This window comes from Haliotis rubra, unplaced genomic scaffold (genome assembly GCF_003918875.1).
Source record: "Haliotis rubra isolate DU_JTF1 unplaced genomic scaffold, ASM391887v1 Scf138, whole genome shotgun sequence".
Classification (NCBI taxonomy): Eukaryota; Metazoa; Mollusca; class Gastropoda; order Lepetellida; family Haliotidae; genus Haliotis; species Haliotis rubra.
This window is the reverse complement of record NW_025765314.1, coordinates 773,921-797,542: the sequence shown is the minus strand read 5'-3', so window position 1 is coordinate 797,542 and position 23,622 is coordinate 773,921. Positions and strand designations below refer to the sequence as shown.

Below are 23,622 nucleotides of genomic sequence, written 5' to 3'. Positions count from 1 at the left end.
CAATTGTTGTTCACATCCGAATTGTAGGTGTATACTTTCTTTAGCTCATCAGTATATTTTGTAGTGAATGTATGTTTGGAATATAACATTTCGGTAGGTCTGCAAGTGGTACTCGAACTATATTGCCAATGTTGCTGGCGTTGCCGTTTTGAACATAATAATTTCACACTACCAGTGACTTCATTATATAAATAGTGATAAAGATACCGACATAATATTACAACGTCGTGCTATGCATTTGGTGGAGTACATTGACATTCAAATGAACGGTTTTTGAATATATTTAATATATTCCATTAACTTTTCTCGGGATTTGAAAACATATCGTCAACAGAAAATGAAAAACGGAAAAGGCTAAGATTGTGACCATCTGATTATTAACAAAACAAACCGGATGTAATTGCTACAGGTCAGTGAAAAGGAAATCACTTTCAATATTAATGTGAGCATAAATTAATCTTTACATTCTCGTTTTGCTTTTCAGTTTGCTCGATAGGTTCTGTTCTCTGTATGTTATTTATTAAAATTTGAACTACTGTTATCTAGTGTTAGATATATATATTTATTTTTTTTACTGATATCATATTTGACACATCATCTTTAATAACAATTACCAGTAAACAGAAGCCCAGGATTGTGTGAATATTATCACTTTTCAGACCATCACATTACTCGGAACTTTGCCGCTTAAACGTGGCATGTAAGTACCCCAAACTACTATATACTTGGGACATATATATCGACTTATTGTGTGTATGTGTAAATATGAATGCAAATGTAAATAACACAACTCGTGACTTCAATAACATGTGTCTGTCCTCAAGAAGCCGGGTTATGTGACATATGTGACATATGCAACAGGTCACGACTCCCTACAGCACTCTGTCGAGTCTGTTTCTGATTGACTCTTGTTATTGTTGATATTAACAGATCTACTATCTGTAGGACACTTGTGTGTATAAATACATTATGCAGATACATCCAGATTCGCCGTGTTGGTCATACAGACACACAGTCACATTTGCTGATTGCAGGTTTAATAGATTTAAAATATCATGCGACATCTCATACGCCAACAGTGTAAAGTAAAATCCGAATCATGTTTCCTATTTTAAATGGAACCCTTGAGCCCTGTGTCTTATTAATTTTTTTCAGGGATAAACCCGACATGCCTTTGAATGGGCTTGTGATGGGGATCTCCCAAAGGGCAGGATCACAATAATATTAATATACATATCATTAATCATCTGTCAGCGAGTATTTACATAGAAGAAATCATTGCTTAAAACATCTTCACGCTCACGCTCATTCATTAGATATTTCTATGAAATGAACACATTAATTATGACACATTAAGAAAAGAAAATTATAAAATATTTTTAATTTCAGTGACAAAATTCAAAATTTACATATCATGTGAAAATATATATATATTTATATAATTCAAGATAATAATGACAAACAATAACGTTGTATTTATAAACATGACATCTGATGATGAAAATGACAACATTGATTCATTTCACTGAAAGTGAAACACTTGAGTGAGTGAGTGAGTTGGGATTTATGCCGCATTGAATTTCATTATTACAGTCCTATGACGGCGAGTCGGCTTGATGTTGTATGGAAGTCAAAAGTGACGCGCTTTGCTGAAACCAACGACCACGGGTATGGTGCTGACAAGTCAAGGAGCATTATCAGACGAGGAACAATACAGATAAAGTAATCTATAAACATGTTGTATTCACATATCTACATTTCTATGATCCGGTGTAATGTCGAGGAATTCTCTTCTAGTGCTCGGAGTTAAAAACGAATCTAAGGCAACACCTGAGCAACAACGTTAATACACGATTTGGCACATGTGAACCTTTGGCTTAAAATTAGTAAGTATCACCAAATTAACGCTCATCAATGAAAACATAAAGGTATTTGTAAAATCATCGCATAGTCCATTTTCCCCATGTTGACGCATGAAGACCTACTTAACTAGCATATATTTGTGTATTCAAGATTAGCAGTTTATCTTCAACTGCGAGTGATATGAAATTGTCCACGATGGAGAAGATATCAGTATTTACACGACACTGTGACATCAGATGGAGAACAATGTCGATGACGTCATAATGTGGCTTGGCACACGAAGTGTACATAGCACTGATACCTGAGTGCGCGGTCGTTGTAGATGTCGGTGTCCTGGTTGGACGGAAGCGTCGTGTGGAGCATTTGGCATGGACGGCTTAGTCGTGAATCCTTGAGATTTCAAATAAATATGCGAGATCTATGTACATATTGCAAGTCCCCGCCATTACTGTCAGATGATTCTCACATTGCGCATTTTTCATAATACGACGTCGGATGCATTGGTGCCATACTTCCGGTTCCGTATGGGAAATAGGCCTTCCGGTCACATGATGATGGCTGTTGAAAGGACTGGGACGGCAGTCTCATTCCTGAAACAAGTAAGAAATACAAACTGAAGCTCTGATATCAAAGAAAATAATGAATAATTTGATAAAAATATATGGAATAACCTCCCCCTCTTTGGATCAACAATGATTAGACAATAGTGTGTGTAGTGTACTACAGAGGGGATTCCTGAAACATATAAATTGTTTTCACTATTACACGAGTCGTTTTCTTTCTATTTAATCATGATATAGTTCATCTTTTGTTATTTTAATATCTACTCGTCTAACCACATATTTTAGAATAATTATTATGACTCGTTTATTCATTCATAACACATGTACGAAAACAAAATTATTATAAATAATAGTAATTGAATATCTCAAAATATCAAACGAATCCGATAATCCGGTGTACACAATTTGGCCGGAGTATACATATGCAGTATACTCATGAATTCATGCACATCTTGGTAGTATAATCTAGTTATGACTCGAATATGTGAATTATATATACACGTATTTCATTATTTAAAAGAGGTTTCTGTCCAGTACGTTTTAAATCACAATGTTTCCATATTTATTTCTGTTATTTCTTTTACAACTCTTACAAAAGAACGCATGATAAGTGCGAATTGCACAGTGGATTCTGCTTAGGCAGATGTGTTTTTTAATGATTTTTTCCACTACTTTGACATTATTGCGTTTCAGAGCTGTATGGCATGGTGCTTGCTACTAAGCACGTATTTGTATATGCAAATATTAATATAAAACATACGAAGAACAGAGACATGTTGTTCCTTGAACAGTCAGAATTAGGATGTATCTCGCACTTCGGTAAGTTAAGGTTCATCCATATTAAATTGGAAAGTACATCTATCCATTTCGTATGTTTAAATGCAGTTTTACCTTTGAATATACATTTTGATGTAACTTAAAATGTAAATGTTACAGATACGGTTTGATGACCGATGAACATTAGACAGTTTTTTTTCCGCTTAAGAATTAATACAAGGGGAACCTATTCTGGTGTAGGAGATGATTGACTCAAAACAAATTTTAGTGTACACCAGTGTGAATTCTCATGTTACAAAGCTGAGAAACGTTATCACTGTTAATGTTAGTTTATTCTAGTATCTGCAGATACATTGATACGACAAAGCGTCATCTAGATTCTAGATGCAAATTCAGTTTGATTGTTTTTTTAACATATGTTTTAAAATATTTATTCATCGCCGCAATCCAGTCTTTTTACATTCAGCTGTTCGGATATTTGCCAATCTACTACCTGCACTAAGAAAAAAACTGTAGTGATGTAAACTTAATATTAATGACACTTGAAGATTAGCATAAATCTTATCAACTCTTTCCGATATTGTTTTCTTCTCACCAATGGTATGTTAAAGGTAAGCATATTATAAATGTGCCGTCCTTAGAAGTTATACAGAGGTAGTCGTTCTAATCATAATGTTGTCATGACATGATGCATTTTGATCATTATTTATCCTTGTACGCCCAAGGGAATCAGATATATCAAGTATAAAGTCGATATTATCTTCTTTAAAGTGATAATAATTAGAAGTCACACTTTACAGACCGCACAAATACAAGCACACACCATATATACGTCGCTGTTTCGGTGCAATAATCTTGAACACGACTTAGAACCCATTTCAAGACACCTCATCTAACCTGATGTGCATAATACAGCTAATTATACAATGTTCTCTTCATTAATGCCCACAGTCAAATTTTATATTTATTAACATAGAATAGCTGTGCTTAAAGATATGTATCCATCAATTTATATTACTTCGTCGTTACAACTTCATCGTTTTGAAGAATGCTGAACACATGGCCAGTTTGAGCTTAGGTAATATTCTGAATGGATACATTATCTTTATTATTTTGTATATTGGGGTAAATAATCGTTTCAAACGTAAAATGGCCTAGTTAATCATTTCGTAAATTCCGACGCATTGTGCAAATTATCATAAATTACTCGTCCATGTCGTTTCCTGCATTCTTACATGTTGCCTTTTGTTTTGGCATCCATTAGCATCGGAACATCTTCACACCGAACAAAGTTGATCTGTCTCCCCTGGTGCGGGAGCTCCCGTGCCTTCAACACAGTGTTTTTAAAGGCTTTCATGGTTGTACAAGCAGGACTCCACACTTAGTCAGAAATGCATGGGATCGTAGAGAGATCTACACACGTCCTCTCAAATGGTGAACAAACATGCTCGCTCGTTATCTTCACGGGGGACTGTTTTGCTCGTCAATTTGCCCAGAACAAACCGCGCTGATCTACATAGCAAAATACAGTGAACGGCAAGAGGTAGGACTTCTCTCAGTATACATGAGAAGTGAAATGATGGAATAGAATTTCTCTGCCAATGTGAGCTGTATGCAAGCTAAACATGTGTTGCCGTACCCACGGACCACCTAGTGTAGAGGGAAACACTCCGTGCCTAGCCACGAACCTGCTGGAGGCACCCCTACACGCCGAGACGGAAGGGACCCCGCCAATATATGAAATAAAATGATCTGCTTTGCCTTTTAAGCGTTTGTTCTTCATGTAATATTGGAGAAATCAGGGAAAATATGAAAGCTCTCTTTAAAAACGCCACCAGGCTTATACAACAGATGAAGTCATTAAATGTAAGAAAAATAGGCGTGACTGCCATAACACATCATTGGACTTGCCACAAAAGAGGTTTTATACACTGTTGCTGTTTTATGCCTAAAGTCATATATTTAGGTAGTGTTTGTTCGAGTCCGAGGCAATTATGACTGTTCGGGAGCACAATAACACATTTTCTAATGAAACAAAGAGGTTCTATACAACATAGAACTATGAAACGAAAAGATTCCAGGGCTTATTAAGTTAGCTTTATACCCAAGTCAGTACATGTTCATGCTTGAAAATCATGAAACCATCTACAAATTACAAACAACAAAATCTATGTCATAACCATAAGAAGTCTGTGATAAAAGCAAAATCCATTTCAACTATACCATAAAATTGTGTTTACTATGAAAATCACCAGGAGTTTGCTAAAAAGCGAACGTATCCTCCCTTATCCTTCCCTTGTCACGAACACTTTTGGACAGGAGTCGTATGACGATCATTGAAATCTTCATACAAAGAGCATTTTCGATTGTATCTCAAACATTGAGAAATGTAGGGAGCTAAACTGGGAGCTGAGTAACGTAAAGAGACAGTGACTATTAGAAGGTGGTAATCATCCTCCCTTTCGGATATTTGTCTCTCTGAATCATTATAATATAGATCTCAGTTTGAAATTGATTTGAAAGTATAGATTTACGCTATTCAGAATTATCTAATAACACACAGTAACCTTCAAGTCAGGTCCCAAATGGTCCCTAGTATGGTGATCTACATTCAGTGGTTGGCAATCTATAGCCTGTTTTTACATTGTCTTGTCATTGTTAGTTCAAATGTTCTAGATTTAATCACTAGTTTTAAACAACTATCTGTGATACCCTAGTACTTTTACTGTTCTTCGTCAACAGGATTATAATTTCTACTTATTGATCTATGATATAATCGTTAATTGTTCTCGTCACAATATGGCTGAAATATTGCCGATGTGATGATAAATATTAACTCACTCACTCACTCACTTCAGTTCTGAATACGTATTTGACTATTTGTTTTACGCTGTCCAACATTTTTTATGGATGTATCCCGAGCTTCCAATGTGTATCACCAGTTCATGGTTTACGTTATTGTGTTACGTATTTGTGTATTGTGAGACACAGCGTACAGATTAGTATTACGTTTTCTTACTTTAATTTTTAAGCGAAAAAAAGCGCTTTACACAGACTCCACACATTCACACCTCATTCATTTGCATCCGGGTTCCTCAGTGCAAAGGGGTCGCGTATCAATATATTTATTATGGTCCTGCGCTGCTCGCCTCCAACAACATTTAAACAGACACGCAAATGTCAGAGGAACACAACTGAAGACAGGACTTTAGTTAAAACAATTGATTTTGAGTAAAAATATTAGTGATGTGTATGAACTTGAAGATTTGTCGACAGATATGAGCGAGGTGTGGCGTGTCACAATAAAGCAGGCCACAGAAGACCAACTCGCTTCACATGTCTCACACCTGTATGGAACTGCCTTGGTTCAAAGTCGACCTCACCTGCTTTACACGTGCGAATAGCTGCCGAGAACCACGCATTCCCATTACACGTGCATTCAAGGAAAAGCAGATTGATATCTGGGGGCAAGCACACGGCTGCCAGCTTAGGTACATGATTAATTTGAAACAGACATTCATATATGTCCTGGGTTACAGTTGGACGGATGAAGGCAACCTCATATTGACAGACTGCTATTGCAGGTGGAGCAAGAATTGTGTGAGTCACTTGGGACTTCTTAGAAATGTATCTAATATTAAGGTGATTATTTCTCTACTCGGGTAGGAACACAGAAAAGGGTAGTGTTCTCCCGCATTTCTCTAATTGATGAAAGGCCTGGCGAGCCTTGATATAGAGAAGATTGGAAAGAGATAGGTTTGTTTGTAGACCGTCACTGTATCGGAAAAGATTGGTCGGAACACTTGTCCGCAAGGCGAAGTGGTGCAAGTGAAACCCTGCCATTGGTTTATCAGGTCCGTCTTCTCAAGATATACCTAGCCTGACAGCAGACAAAATGCCAAGACGCCATGTATATTATCATGTGCTTGAATAATAGCCGGTCTGTGTATATGATTGTGGAAGGATTGTCGACTAACTGTCTACTTGTCATCGACCACAATTCTGACATGTATCGTTGCACTTTCTCCTTTTCACCAGTGAGACTAATTCCCACATGCTTTACATGATAGACTGGGTCGAAGGCAGAAGTATCATTGACAAACACATGTTACTATCTAGATAACACGTAACCACGACGTCAAGGCAGAAACGTAAATTTAAAACTTTACAGGAAACCAGAGACAGATTAATGGCACAAGAAACTATTGATAAGAACCAAACAATTATTCACTCGTCCTAATTACTTGCATTACAAAATGTTATATTCATATACTGAAGAAAATGAGAAGAAAATATTCCCAAAATATTAATGGCCCCTAACTTTCTTCAGTATATCATCATCTCGATAACATATGACTCAAGCATGTCGAGCTTAGAAACGAAATTTCGAATACTTCACGGTGTATTATAACAGTAAACGAACGTCAAACAATATCGTACGACCCATGGAATCTCTCGAACTTGTCATGGGGCGGTGGGGTAGCCTAGTGGCTAAAGTGTTGGCTCGTCACGCCGAAGACCCGGGTTCGAATCCCCACATGGGTACATTGTGTGAAGCCCATTTCTGGTGTCCCCCGCCGTGATGTTGCTGGAATATTGCCAAAAGCGGCGTAAAACCAAACTCAGTCAGTCAGTCAGTCGAACTTGTCATGGTTCTCGAACTTATGTCCACAAGAATGTTCCAAACGTAACACGTTTCATATACATGTCTGTGAAAATCTGAGACATTATTTCCACCTAAGTTAGTAAACCCAAAGCAAGCGATCTGGACTCCGAACAGAGACATCTGATATAGAAATAGTACAGACGGTTTTATAATGACTGCTAGTTACTTCGAACTGCATCCTTGTTTAAATGACTGCGTATATTCTGGTATTAGATTAGGTCACTGTTGCGGGGAAAGTTTCTATATCTTCATCGGGTGACTTGAACGGAACAGTTTACTTGCCTTTGCATGTATTTATGACAGATGTAGAAGATCGAGCGGGACGCGCTCACCTTTTCGCAAACACCTGGTATCATCACCATTGGGTAGTGATTCATATGCACATGCTTACAGGTAACGCACAATGGATTGCAGAGATTTCTTATGGTTGTGGAATTGGTTTGGGTGCTTAATATTTACCATTTGTCGGGTTGTCACTCAACATCAGGCATTAACTTTAAGGTGGTTAAGTTAGGTGCTCATTTACACATAAACCATATAAACTCCTGGTCCATGGGAAGCCCTTATTGACTCAGTTTCGGCAGATAAGTACTTGACTTTCTTTGAGGAAATATATTTCCTGATGATTCGGACAAAGACCTGGATATATTGTACCAGAAACATCTTATTTACTATATTCGTTGATAAGTACTCGTGAACAAATATTTTCATATTATGTGAAATCGTGCTGAATATTTGACAAAACTGGACGAAATGGACAAAATGCAAATGGAAATATCAAGAAATCGCCACGCACCAGCTACACTCTGAATTATTATGTATCTCGTTTACGTAGTTTATAGAATATTGTCACTGTTTCTACATGGACCGTTTGCGCAATAAATATCTAGTATCTTGTATCTTGTATCTTGTATCGTGCTGTTGAACATCAAATTTCTTGATGTTCAGTAATGAACGTATTGTTTCATACCTGTAAGAATGATTGCTGAAGTTACTACATTGTTTTGAGCACTTTGAAAGTCCTTTAGAGAAAGTCCATTCCTAACGACGACATAGATTTGTAGATGACATTGCATTGTTTTGATTTTACACCTTCAGGGAATGAAACACCAGCTGAAATCATCTGTTCTTACAACCGACTTACAAACACTAGTACAAACCGAATGAGCCAATGTAACGTTATTTATTGATAGTTTCAAACATTCGTTGTCCAATAATGAGAAGGAAGTGACGTCAAATATGCTGATCCTCTATCTCTGGTAGTAATGCATATATTTCCTTCCCCATCACAGTCCCCCAGGTTTCACAACGTATGTTCGGATTGTTACAAATACCAGGCGCACTGAATGCGTGTATCGTCAACCTTTGAAATCAGATAATGTCTTATCCGATTTACTATCCATTAGATGGTTTTATCAAAGACGCTGTATGACGCATACATTGATCTCCTGTTACAAAGAACGTTCATGACATGTCCCAACGTGTAAATTAATATATATTGTAAATACACAGGAAACTCCTTCGCATATCTACATTTCTGACTAGAAGAAATGAAGCTTTGATTCCGGATATTGAAGAAATCCAAACTAAGTAACTGATAAACATGTACAAATAAATGAAGTGACATTTTGGACAGTGGAGATGACACGAGCGTGTGATGTAGTGTTGCTCTCCGGCAGTTCGTCTTTCTTCATCACTCTGTCTCTCTTCACACCATCGCACCCTGTCGAGAAAGTTTTGGTTTTCATTAAGTCCCCTCACTTCCCCGTCTGTGCCCAGATCCCTCCTGTCAATCACCCACAGCTATCCCTCTCCCCTCTTCATCACCCCTTATTAGCAGTGTCGCTGCCTCGCCCCATGTGCCCGTCCTGGTTGGTTTACATCACAACACATTGGACTAGGACTTCGCTCGTGATACTTCCTCGCCTAAATTGAAAACAGTTCCATGCGCTATTCACGGCATTTGATAGCGATTAACTGTTTAGCTTAATTCGCAGGATCATGGCAGCAAATTGGTACGATATGGTTTAATAAGCTGGAAGTGCGGGCTGTCGTGTTCCCCATACAAACCAATTTGTTGGACAGCTTGGCTGGTGTATGGGCGGTTACGTGATGTGTACAGTTGGAGGAAAGCTGTTCCATGTCTGTTCAGTGATTGAAAAAAGTCCTGCATCGGAAATCACATACCGACTGCAAAGGTCATTGCAAATACCAGCTTCATTAGTGGTGATGAACAGGTGCCCCCACAAACTATGACAACGTATTATTTTAATATGTTCGCACATGTATGCGAGAAATAAGTTTCCCCTGACGCCCAGGATATTTTACATGCCGATAACATGCGCTCGGGAAACACCTCTCTTGAGTTACGTTTGAAAATTTCAACAAAAACATTTTTTGTAAGTTGGGAAAATGAATGTTTGAAGATGTTTGATGAAAACTATTTTAAATTGTAATATCCTTGCCTCAGAGCAAAGGAGAAATTTATAACGTGGAACACGATACAGATCGGCCATGCCAACATTTCAAATATCGGATTACTATTATCAAAATAACTAAATTGAATATAAGATTTTTTTAAAACAAAACAACACAATCCTTTGCATAATTCATACGAAATGTATGCTGATTTAAATTTGAGTTTTTATATGAGAGTTTGTGACACAGACAATACTCCTATGCTATGTAAGAACCACATGAATTTGAAAATTGCTGTTTAAATAAAGATACTTTTAACAGTCAATAGCCTCCATTCTGAAGGCAAATGAATGACCGTTATTGTGGATGTGTCATGGTTAAATCCCATAGAGAGTCAGTAGCTATATCAGTCAGATATTCCTGTTGTTAAACATTCGCTGTCAAAGATACACTGAAAATATAATGGTTTCAGTATCAGGAACACTAATATTTCGGTCCAACTGTACTTTAAAACCCATCTACAAATTCATATGGGTAGTGAATAATCTTCAAAGTCTTTATTCTCAGAGGAATTGACACACATCTAACGATTTACCTCAAAGAGTCTACCGATACGTAAGGCATCTTCGGAGCGTGGAAACTTTCATTCCGTCTTTTTGTAGCACCTGACTTTAGTTACCTCATGTCAGAGGTATCCTTTTCACACCAGTTTTTATTCATTGAATCCTGACACAACAGACATACACAAGATTTGTCTAACAATGCTTTCCGTATAGCCGCGACGTCCGAGTAGTCGGACACCCTACTGCCGCGGTAAACATTAGCTTCGCATTAGTGTCACCCAACCGCCCAGGTTGCGTCAAATCACAAAATCTTGTTAAAACGAACTGGGAATGGAATTTGCTGTTATTGTTGCCTGGCGGGTAAGGAACAGACACATAAGTGAACGGGTTCAGAAAATATGAAGAACATTTACAACTATGGTCTCTACGCATTCTATGTCGTTGGAAGACTTTAAAATTAGTCTCACGAGAATGCTTGTGGCCATTTCATTGCGAAAACAGTGATTCTTTAATAGGAAGTATCCTGCGAAGCTCCTCTGGTCTGTGAAATAGTTTAGAGGGTGATTTTATCGTTAGTGCAATCTGGCTTAGGATTTACACACATTTCAGCTGCATTACATTGTCAGAAATATCATCAGCAGGGGAAACTATTCACGTCAACGAGAGCTATAGAAAAGGCACGCATAACATTTTGAAATAGATATCAATTTTGAAAGTAATTTGAAGAAAGTTCCAAAGAGACAAAAATATATGAACAGACAACCCAACGCATTAACGCAGAAACGAAGCTAAACGTTCGTTTTTACTTGTAACAAAAATAAGGAAAAAAACTCAGGGGAAGCATCCCTCTTTCTGAGGATATAGCTATTTTCTCTTCGAGGTTTAATCTACCAAGACAAGTCGACACAACTTTTTGTTCATAGACAAAGTCCGTTCTTTTAACATTGTAAACGATTTCTTTGCCCCAAACACAAAACCAGTCTCGGAATCGTGTTCCTTTTCTAAACGACTATTTCACACTAATGCACAAAGTGTGGGGTTGTGTCATTTCTGTGTGAAAAGCTCGCAGTTAAAATTATGGTATTTTATCCTTATCCGCAACATTTTACCCTTAAATCTTTTCATTTTTGTAAAAGAGTAGAAATATAGATCTTTGGTATTATTGTCAGAATTTATGACCAGATGTGGGTTCGTGGGTTTTGAAAACAATATTAATTCAACAATGAATAACCTGGATTTCTATATACTCTATTAAAAGCAACCTCCCCGATATAGGTGTATCAGTTTGTGTGCATCGGGAAAACTTTAAAAAACCAAGAACAATTATATTTTTTAGGTCTTTGTCTCTTGTTTGTTTACAAATTGGCTTTACATAAACACGGTACAATGAACTAACACAACTTGCATTATCCCGTGTTATGTAAATTACGCTTCACACCCCAGTTGTGAAAATATTTCCAAGAACAACGTCTCCCCATGACGTTACCTATCACTTTCGCAGTGAATGACAAAACCCCTAAGTAATTAAGTTTTAATTTATCCCAGCAAGCGAGACGCGATGTACTCAGTCACAAGGCATGTTACTACCAGCGCCATTAGCGGTATGCACAATCTGAAGCAACAAGAGTTACATAACCTAATGTTGCCGCCGTGGGGCGCCACCGGACACCTGCTGGTCAGGGAAAACACTTAGTACGTAGATAAAGGTCCTACTGTCAGGAGGCGATGAGAGATGGACAGTGCTAACTGACCATATCATCTCCGATTACAAGTTCTTGTTATCGTGCAAGTCTAAATGTGCCCTTGTTGTCGAAGTCTCTGGTCTATTAACAAACGAGGTGTTTATTACTGGCAAATTTGACTTAATCTTATCTTAACCCATTATCGCCAATCGTTTTAATTTGTTCAGTGTCAAAAGATGATAAGAAAGTGTGACATTTTGATGAAGGATACAGGTTAAAGTGTTCAAACGATTTGTGATAATGGTATTCCAATATTTTATTAACTTAAACTCGACGTTATTGTAAATACGTAGACAGAACAATACTGTAATTACAATTATTCAATCAATTTCAATTTGTGGAACAAGAAATATACACGTGGTTTCTTTATTGTATTTAGCATAATTAATCTAGTTTGTTATTGTTTTGGTCTCTGTAATATAGCACGTTTGGCAATTGGCACGTCTCAAATATCTTAACCTTAAGCTGGAATTATATGAAGACCACCTACACCTTTGGAAGACCGTCTCTGTGATCAATGCTCAGTCCTCAAATTAATAACTTCCAAAGCCTTACTACCACAGAAAGAATTAACCTCCTGTTTAGAAATAATGAATAAAATAGTATAGAAATAATATGCTACCATATGTACAACTTTAAACAAATATAGAAGATCTCTAGATTGTCTTAGGCCATTATTATACACATTTGTATTATTATATGTTTTAGTACTCTGATTCATTATGTATCTTGTTTATGTATAGAATATTGTCACTGTTTCTGCATGGAACGTTTGCGCAATAAATATCTTATCTTCTCTTCTCTTATGAATAGCTGTCCCTTTACCTAAGATACATTTACAATCAAGGCATACCAATTAGTACCTTTGAACAAGGTAGTACATATACTCCCAGGTACTCGAAGATAAATTTTCTTTGACGTCATCATATAAACTGTGCACGAACCATTCAAACTGATTGTTTTACATATTTGCAAATACTAAATATTTCGGTATGAGCGACATAAATATGAACCGTAACTATATTAATATCACGACAAGCATCGGCATGAATGTTACTTCTTACGCTTCACTGGTAAAGACAACATTTTCAACGTTGTCTGGTAGGAATGCTTGCAGTCTACAAAAAACCTCCTGCGGTTGACGTATAAACTGCGTCTTCCCATGCCACTTTTAAATAAACTCCTGCTACAGACTTTTTTGCGAATTTACCCTAAAAACAAGACGGATGATGTGACTAATTGAGCCTCGTCATCAAAGACTTAAACTTCGAAAAGCTGTTCCCTCCGTCAATGTGGATGTTTTCGTAATAGGGCTAGTTTGTGTCAGGGATTCAGTAACTAATTTGACACGACAGGTTACGTGAGACACCGACACCCAGTATAAAAATACCCCTGTCTTACTTACTCCGCTTAGACATTCAATATGGGCGTGCAGTGAGCAGGGTATACCTTCTATTTTTCCTCTCCACTCCGTCGTTTGTTATTGAGATCAATCGCCCTGTGAGTTTTTTCAAGTCAACATTATTATGAAACAAGTTGAACAGAATACTTCTGCTGTTTTATTCTGGTTTCAGAAAGTTGAACCTGTTGAAAATGTTTCCCACGTCAAGTAAAATGAAAATTTCACACAAAACTTAAAATGAACGCAGAAACGTCATAATATAAAAAGTATAAACGAAGATATAAATGTATATATAAATGTATATGTATATAAATGTGTGTGTGTGGTATTTCTGTATATTTTATTTGATTTTATTGTGCAAACCCTATTCTATCCAATATTCATTTTATTTCTATCAAAAATGGCAAATATCTATCCATTAACTATCTACACAAGCAACCTGTTAGTGCCATTATGTGTGGTTATTGTAACATTGAAATAATTATTAAGTACTTACTTCAAGACTGCGAATAAACATCGTAATTCAAATGTAATGTAAGAATTTTGTCTTGGAAAGTCAGTCAAAACAGATGATAAAAAGAAAGCAGATCTTGTTTATTGTTGTTTAACGCTACTTCAAGAAGCACGCAATGGTTAAATAACCAAGAATGTAAACGTTCTCTAGCTCCTTATGCATATTTATATACGACATCTCACAGCCGACATGATTCACACAGCTTTTACCTCAACCGTTTATTTCTGTTCTCCTATTTACAATAAATGCAAGCGATCCGTGAAAGATAATCCTAAACAATGATCACTTCTTTGCCCCAGCCCGCCTCACGCATGAAAATAAACTACCGCCGTTAATTTGTAAACTGTCGGGGGAGAAGTTTTGTAAACCATGTTGGTCTGAAATGTAAGAGAAATGTAACCTCTCACTCTTATTACTAATATTTACGGCTATAACATATACCGGGACATGTGGGGGATGCTTGCAGGAGACGCAAGGCTGGGGTACAAAGAAGATATGGAGGATTTGAAACTTTTCCTCCCGAGGGATTGAGAAGCATTTTAGAAGGGATATCACTTTATAGAACATGTATAAAACGTGTAAAATAACATGACGTTCTGTTTATGATACAGATAGTATGAGATACAAGCATGGAACGCTATTTCTGAAAAATAACTTTGAAAAAATTACAACAGATATTTAATGTATAAAATTGTGTAACAATTTGCGTACATAGCCTAGGGTTAGTTGACTGATGACTGAAAGTGGAATTGGACTTCCCAATATTTATTATTCCTTGTAGTTTCCGTATATGTTCACTGGCTAAAATGTGTCTCGATGGGTCGGTGCCGAATTTTCTGTGTTTACCAATATTAGAATGATGGCTGATCATTACATATTCAAAATAAAAAAAGGCACAAATCGATTTCTATAATTATAAGAAATATCTGCTAAGAGCAATCTTTTTTACGATTCAACCGGTAATATGGGCATGTGTTTATATATCATATATCAGTGGTGATACTAGGTTTTCCAGAAAGGAACACCGGCTATATATATGAAAAACAACGGTATCAGTCAGAGCAACTGTTAATATACATACTAAACATAAAAAATAACTGCAGCAATAAAACTCGGAATGTCAAAGTGTTTCTTGCTACTGAGAACGTATAAGTTTACTACAAAAAAAACATATATATTTCCTGATAACAAATCACTTGTTCACCATTGATCAATGTAGAATAATCGTTAAGGATAAACAACGCATTGGACTTGTAGTTGTTTACTGCTAAATATCCCCTCCATCATCAGATATCAAACAGCCTACCAGTTCGAAAAGTCTTCGAAGTTAATTCCCAGATTATACAGAACAGTGTCAACAATTGATACCATAAGAAGGTACAATCTTCACATATCTCTGAATAGTTGAAGAATATAGTCAGCAAAGCGTGTAAACTAGTTGGAAAAGGTTGGACAGAAACTCACACAAGACAGATACCATCAAGGTTCTAATGATAGATAAATCCTGGCATGAAAGATAAGAAAACCACGACGCTCTAAAATGTGGGAATCAAGGGTGGAGTGCAAACGGGGCTATAATTCACAGCAGTGATTAATTCTCGGGATTGTGGAACCCTTTAAAACACGAAAATCGGCTGTTAATAAAGCTCCTAGTCACCCGAAATACGAGATAATGGTGTGACTGAACTGTTATATCTTCAGTATAAGGGTTACATTATCCCGACAAGAAGTCCTCTGACAGGTTCACAGCGCTTTTTATAGCCATCCAAGACGGTCTCAAGTATCAACCTAGCTTCTTTTGGGTGGTTTTCAACACGTTTTCTGACGTCGCCATACAATACGGAACACTTGTACATACGGAACATACGAGTCGAGCTAACAAAACCGAGGAGATCTGACAGCGAAAGCGCCGAATCAGTTTGTCTTTCTTTGCTGTGGATTGTAGCCATCCTTGGCATGTACGATCCCCGAATCGTTATGTGACTGGTATTATTTCAGTTGCCGTGACAACACGTGCTTATAACACCCCCTCCTCCCCCTTGAACCCCTTGCCGTGAACGCCTCGGCAGTCTTATCAACCTGAGAGACTTTTAATGAAGCTAAATTTTGTGAATTTCTCAATTACCGACAAACGCACCGAGTACCAGCCTGACATACTGGTAATGACTAATTATTGAAAAAAACGACCGCACTTAAACTGTTTTAAGTTATCTTGATAAACAGGAAAAAATGTTCCTGTTCCCGGTAAAGACAAATTGTTGTCGTAAACTGTAATAGATTCAAGAAAACTCCCAGTTCGGAGATGGTTTTACATTTAGTTTTAAATTATGCCATATGTGGTTACATTAAATGTTTGCTGACTATCATTTGCAGCTTATAATCAAACGTATCGTTATACCCGAATTGTTTTTAATTATATAATTAATAATATAATATTTGAGTAATTATCATAATACGATTGGTGACAAGACATACACGTTGAATGTTTTATAACAAAACCTTGAATCTATTCTTTTTTATTTAGTAAGCATTAAATGAATCAATGGGCGATTTTGATATAGTTCATTATGTCTAATCAAAATAAAAACGATTTCCAAATTCATTTGTTTTTAAACAGTTTTTCGCATATTTAAGAAGACCATAAAATGAAATCAAAGAATACGCCAAATCCGCCATGGTCGAAAGAATAGGTAGATACTGGAGAGCATCCATACTCATTCTACTTATGTGTTACAAATATTGACACAATAGGAGAAACGGCTTACCTGCAAGGGCTAGGTCTACGGGCTCAGTCCCGGCTGTGATAGCAGCGTAGGGACTGGGGTCATTGCTTGACGGCGGGGACATACTCTGCATGGACCCCGTGCTTCCTGTAGGTGACAGAGGCTGTTGCTTCAGGTATCGCTGGGTGGTAGGCCACTGTGCTGTTTGCTGCATGGTGTGATCCCTGTCATACATGGATGGGGGTATAGAGGGCGAGGCGGTGTTCTGAAGGTTGGTCAGGTGGGTATAGTCCCCGTTGACGCCTGCCATGGCACAGCTCTGAGCGTACCTGTTGTTGAAGCTGCAGCTTGCGTTGACATGTTGCTGCATGCTGTTGCTTGGCATCATCATGTTGTTGTTGTCAACGTACCCTTGAGACGTGCTGACCGCGCATGACATGTTCATAGGTGACATGCCAGTGTTCTGCGAGTGTAAAAAGTCATAGTGAGATTGAATCATGGAGGGAGCGGCCCCCATCCCATTTAACATCCCAAAGGGTTTCAAAGCTTGACATTTCCTCCTGAATCCTCTAGGCCGCCTCCTGAAAGATCCCTCCTCGAACATGAATTCAGCGGCAGGGTCAATTGTCCAGTAGTGTCCCTTCCCTGGCCGTCCAATACCTTTAGGCAGTTTGATGAAACACTCATTGAGAGACAAATTGTGTCTGACAGAGTTCTTCCACCCCTGATATGATCCCCTGAAGAATGGAAACCTCTGCTGCAGAAACTGATATATTTCACTGAGTGTACATCTCTTGGTTGGCGCTGCTTGTATGGCCATTACAATGAGAGCTATATACGAGTAGGGTGGCTTCTCAGATCGCCTCACCCCAACACCTGATTTCTTGGCGTTTTTCTGACAGGAAGGAGACTCGGGCATGTGTGACGTCGTCGACGGCGTCTCCTCGCCGCTGTCCGATACGTTACTGTCCACCTTCATGTCCAGCTTCTCCTCGAAGTCCTCCATGTTCTCAAGCTCTGTGACTTGAGGTATAACTGTATTATCCATAATAGGTTTCCTATCAATCTCACAATCCACTCCGTATTGCTGCATTTGTCTCTCCACACTGTGTACTGTATCACAACACGGCAGTTCAGTGACAGGCTCTACCTTGATAAAGATTGCTGGAGTCGTGGAACTAGCAGATAAACACGAGGTGACCAGCGATATGGGTGATCCTCATTACATACTCAACTCTTATACGCATCATTTCAGGGAAATTAGGCCTGAAACTCACATCCCTCGCGCTGAGCAAATCAAAGCCAGGAATGGGCGGAGTCAAGCGGTGCCAGTCTCAGCCATTGGTGCCTCCGTTGCCTGCATGGTTCCCACACTGTATGCCCCTAGTGTAGGTCTGACAGACTGCACATGTACGCTCTGCTACCTTCAGCCTGGCATCTATACTAAAGTAACGCCCACCGATACATTCATCCTCTCCCACGGGATGACGGGAGGCTGTCAGGGGAATGGTCTAGGCCCCCTTTTCTTACTTTCTCTAAACATAACTCTGTCACAAACATCTTTATTCCCTCTGCCTGACTACCTCAGAGTCAGAATTATATCTCATTGTAGTTGTTATATCATAATGATCAAAATGCAATAATACAAGGCAATACAATATGTTCATTCACTACAATACTTGTATAGTGTATTCCCCGCCGTGATGTTGCTGGAATATTGCTAAAAGCGGCGTAAAACCAAACTCAGTCAGTCAGTATAGTGTATTATCTAATTATACTTTGCTACACCAAATATATATTTTGATTTATTTAAGATCATTTGATCTAATATTATTATACAATTTCTGTCATTTGTGCACAAATATTCTGAATATGTTAATTTTGTTTATGTTAATATGAAACGTCGTGTTAGTTGAGGACAGTAGTTTATCAACAAATAATAGAAACATTGTTTTAGGGGCAAGTATAAACATATTCGCTCCCACATGCTGTTTTTAATCATTTATGAGAAAACCACATGGTTTTGATGATCCAAAAAGATTTTTCTATATGTGTTAATTCTGTCAATAATGTGATGTGGCGGACGATGAACACATTTCCTTAAAGCATTACTCATTTTAATACATTCACAATAGACATGCAAATGCCTACATTATTATCAAGTGATTAGTTGCTGATGTGAGGCTTCGTTGAGAAAACATTCCTTGATATATGAGGGGTTAGGATAACGTGTGTTTCCTCATTGCCCGTGTCCTGTGTTTCCTGCAACAAATTTCACACAAGTTGAATAAACAATATAGACACCGGTAATGTTTGATTTACTATAATTCGTAAACATGAATCACATTAAAGCGGAAAAGTATTTCATTAAAAACGTAAATTTAAGACATGACACATACATGCAAAATTCTGTCTACTGTGTTAGTAGTATTCGAAATAGTAAACAACTTAAATGAAATATGCAAATTGAAACATCTTTGAAGTAAATATAAATAAACAAAACCCTAAATATCCATAATAATTCCTGAAAAGCAGAGTCGATTGAAGTAAAAGAATGTTTACTGTCCTGTGAACAGATGATGAAACACATTTGTGTAGTCAAAATGCCATTGCTGGAAATTATGTCATACGTCCCTCAATAATACAGTGAAACAATAAAGCTATTACCTTTGTATTAGGAATATCTTCAAACATCGATATAACTGTGTATGTTTGTTCTCGTGAAATTTAAAAGAAGAGCAGAAACATTCGGAGAATATAAAGCCAGTTTGATATATAAAAACACAGTAATTAGAAATACGAATATTGATTAAAACAAATCCATCCGGAGTTCTTTAGAATTCTATGAATATCGTCTCATGAAAACGAAAGGCGTGAGAAACTTTGCAGAGAATACTGTTAGTACAGCTGAAAGAGCAACGATCACAAAAGGAATTTTGATAAATATAATTTGGTCAAAAACACTTATATCTTATATCGAACTTTCAAAGTCCCCCTGCTCATGACAATGATAAGGCGTTATTTCCAGGACGTGTGCAGGAACCTTGCCCTATCCCTACTTGAGATGAAGACTGGTTTGCCTTGCCTCCAGTGTACTACCTCCCACCACGAAGGAGCCTGGTTAACGCGGAAACTCGAGTCCATGCAGTCGACAGATTGTCCAAGGTGTTTATTTATCTTGTGGTCGATCGCACAAATAATTTCATATCCTCGATATTTGTGCATACAAAAGCAATTGTCAGTTTTCGTTCTTTTCATATTCGGTTGCAGGATTTATTGTTCTATATACATTGTGTTTGTGCATCGTTTATCTGCTTCGGAGTTCTTGCTGTCGATGTATACTCTTGTCCTTTGATGGCAGACAATACTCATCAAAACTAATTACTTTTGTACTTTTGATATCATCAGGTCCAAATGTTCTTCATATATTGGTACATGGCGAATGGGTATATTATCTTATATTGAATTACAAAGTCTCTATATTATGATTTACTCACAAAAGGTCAGTGTTGTAGGATGATACTCCATTGGTATGGGCAAGACATAAAGTATGTAAAATAGTTTGATTTAAAATGTAAGCATTATTTAAGTATCACGTAATTAATTCACAAACACAATGATTTATTGTAAACATTTACATAAAATGAATATGTTTCTGTTTGGGGTTGAGTGTCCATTTTTACCAGTTGTTGCTTGCTTTCAGAAATATTGTTACATCCAGTTGCCGAGTCACTGAGACATTCCTGCAGAATAACCTTTCATTTAGAACCAATCTGTTGACTTAATCTACAAACAAAATAGAAAAGTAGTTTATCTTCAGAATCAACCACAAAATATTCCTTGATACAGACCTACTATCCTGCTCATTTGATTTAGTTGGAATGTATTCGTACAAAATCTAGATATAATTCGATATATTCGATCGGGTTCATTTTATCAAAATCACCTACAAGGTTCAACTAAAATATTAAAATAAAACAGCATGGATTACCAATTTGGAGGGGTTTGTATATACGAAACGCAGTACCACTGCATGGATTTTACAAATATGTATATAAACAGTTTTTGACACCACCACCAAGAAATATCTTCGAACTGGAGGTCTTTCGTTTTTCTAATTTATTGAATTTCACCTGAAGACTGGAACTGTATGAACTGTGAACCACCTCAACTAGATCGAGCTTTATCAATTAGTGCGAATTTGTGATTCGAACTTGTTACAGTGCGAACGTTTTTCAACGGCGAAAGTGCACATTCAAGCAAATCCAATTATTTAAATGATTGATAAAACATTCAGAAGTGATTTGGGGGATTCTGCAAATCAACGTTGTATTCCGAGGTAAAAACTATAACCATCCACGTTGTAAGTATATCAGGGAACGTGTCCTGTCATCTACCTCCTAGTGTTCTGGCAACCAACAGATCGCACAATAATAAAAGCCATAGGCCCTGACAACCAACACAGGTCTCGCAACATTAAAGGCCCTGACTACCAGCTGTTTCACAATACTATAGGTCTTGACAACCAACAGGTCTTGCAATATTAAAGATTGACTACCAGCTGTTTCACAATACTATAGGTCTTGACAAGCAACAGGTCTCGCAACGCTAAAAGCCCTGACTACCAACTGTTTCACAATACTATAGGTCTTGACAACAACAGGTCTCACAATATTATAGGACCTGGAAACCATCGGGTTTCCCAATACTGAAGGTCTTGACAACACTAAAGGCCCTGACTACCAACTGTTTCACAATACTATAGGTCTTGACAAGCAACAGGTCTCGCAATATTACAGGACCTGGAAACCATCGGATTTCCCAATACTGAAGGTCTTGACAACACTAAAGGCCCTGACCACCAACTGTTTCCCAATACTATAGGTCTTGTGACAGGTCTCGCAATATTACAGGACCTGGTAACCATCGGATTTCCCAATACTGAAGGTCTTGAAAACACTAAAGGCCCTGACTACCAACTGTTTCACAACATTATAGGTCTTGACAAGCGACAGGTCTCGCAATATTACAGGACCTGGAAACCATCGGATTTCCCAATACTGAAGGTCTTGACAACACTAAAGGCCCTGACCACCAACTGTTTCCCAATACTATAGGTCTTGTGACAGGTCTCGCAATATTACAGGACCTGGTAACCATCGGGTTTCCCAATACTGAAGGTCTTGAAAACACTAAAGGCCCTGACTACCAACTGTTTCACAATATTATAGGTCTTGACAAGCAACAGGTCTCGCAATATTACAGGACCTGGAAACCATCGGATTTCCCAATACTGAAGGTCTTGACAACACTAAAGGCCCTGACTACCAACTGTTTCACAATACTATAGGTCTTGACAAGCAACAGGTCTCACAATATTACAGGGCCTGGTAACCATCGGGTTTCACAATACTATAGGTCTTGACAAGCAACATGTCTCGCAATATTACAGGACCTGGTAACCATCGGGTTTCCCAATACTGACGGTCTTGACAACACTAAAGGCCCTGACTACCAACTGTTTCACAATACTATAGGTCTTGACAACCAACATGTCTCACAATATTACAGGGCCTGGTAACCATCGGGTTTCACAATACTATAGGTCTTGACAACCAACATGTCTCACAATATTACAGGGCCTGGTAACCATCGGGTTTCACAATACTATAGGTCTTGACAACCAACATGTCTCACAATATTACAGGACCTGGAAACCATCGGGTTTCACAACACTAAAGGCCCCGACTACCAATTGTTTACAATACTATTAGCCAGGCAGGTCCCACAGTATATGTTTCGTAATCTTCCACCAGGGCTGACTACCAGTAATACCCAAAATACATAAATATGACTAAGAGCAGGCCTAACAAGACATGTCCTAACACATACCATAAAGTCATGTTACAATATACATGAATATGAATACAAACAAACCTCACAAGGCTTGGCCTACCATTAGTCTCTGAATAGTAACATATACAGCAATATATGTTTGACACCAGGTCATGACTAGCAACAGGTCTCACAATACATTACAAAGATGGACATGTCCTACAACCATGTTCGGACTTTGATGTCCTGACATGACCCCAGCTAACAAACAGACCTCACATGACAGCTACCATCTACCACAAGTCCGGGGCCAGTAATTAATGTATCACCATGTCCTCACCACTGGACCGTACAACCATCATGTTAAACAAACCATGGCACCCACCATCTACCCCTAGGCGCTTACTACCAACAGATCCAGCAACACTTCACCCCACCACCTACCACCAGACTCTAACTACCATCAGGTCTAGAAATAAATGGCTCAATCTTCCACCAGGCCCTGACTACCAACAGGACCAGCAACACATGGTGCCATCTACCACCAGGCTCTAAC

General features: G+C 38.0%; 1 protein-coding gene across 1 annotated transcript; it reads right to left on the bottom strand.

Moving 5' to 3' along the window:
- Window positions 1-1,364: 1,364 nt before the first annotated feature.
- On the bottom strand, window positions 1,365-18,279 carry LOC124268435 (forkhead box protein F1-B-like). The gene is made up of 2 exons (XM_046703395.1): window positions 17,274-18,279; window positions 1,365-2,453 (listed from the first exon to the last, which is right to left on the bottom strand). Exons 1-2 carry the CDS (start codon window positions 18,277-18,279, stop codon window positions 2,326-2,328), a joined length of 1,134 nt encoding a protein of 377 aa, XP_046559351.1. The 3' UTR covers window positions 1,365-2,325.
- Window positions 18,280-23,622: the final 5,343 nt, after the last annotated feature.

Excerpts from the sequence above, each read along its gene's own strand:
- LOC124268435 (XM_046703395.1), bottom strand. The coding sequence starts at position 18,279 with ATGGATAATACAGTTATACCTCAAGTCACAGAGCTTGAGAACATGGAG. Across the intron at positions 2,454-17,273 it reads CGTAGACCTAGCCCTTGCAG|GAATGAGACTGCCGTCCCAG; the intron begins GTAAGCCGTTTC and ends TACTTGTTTCAG.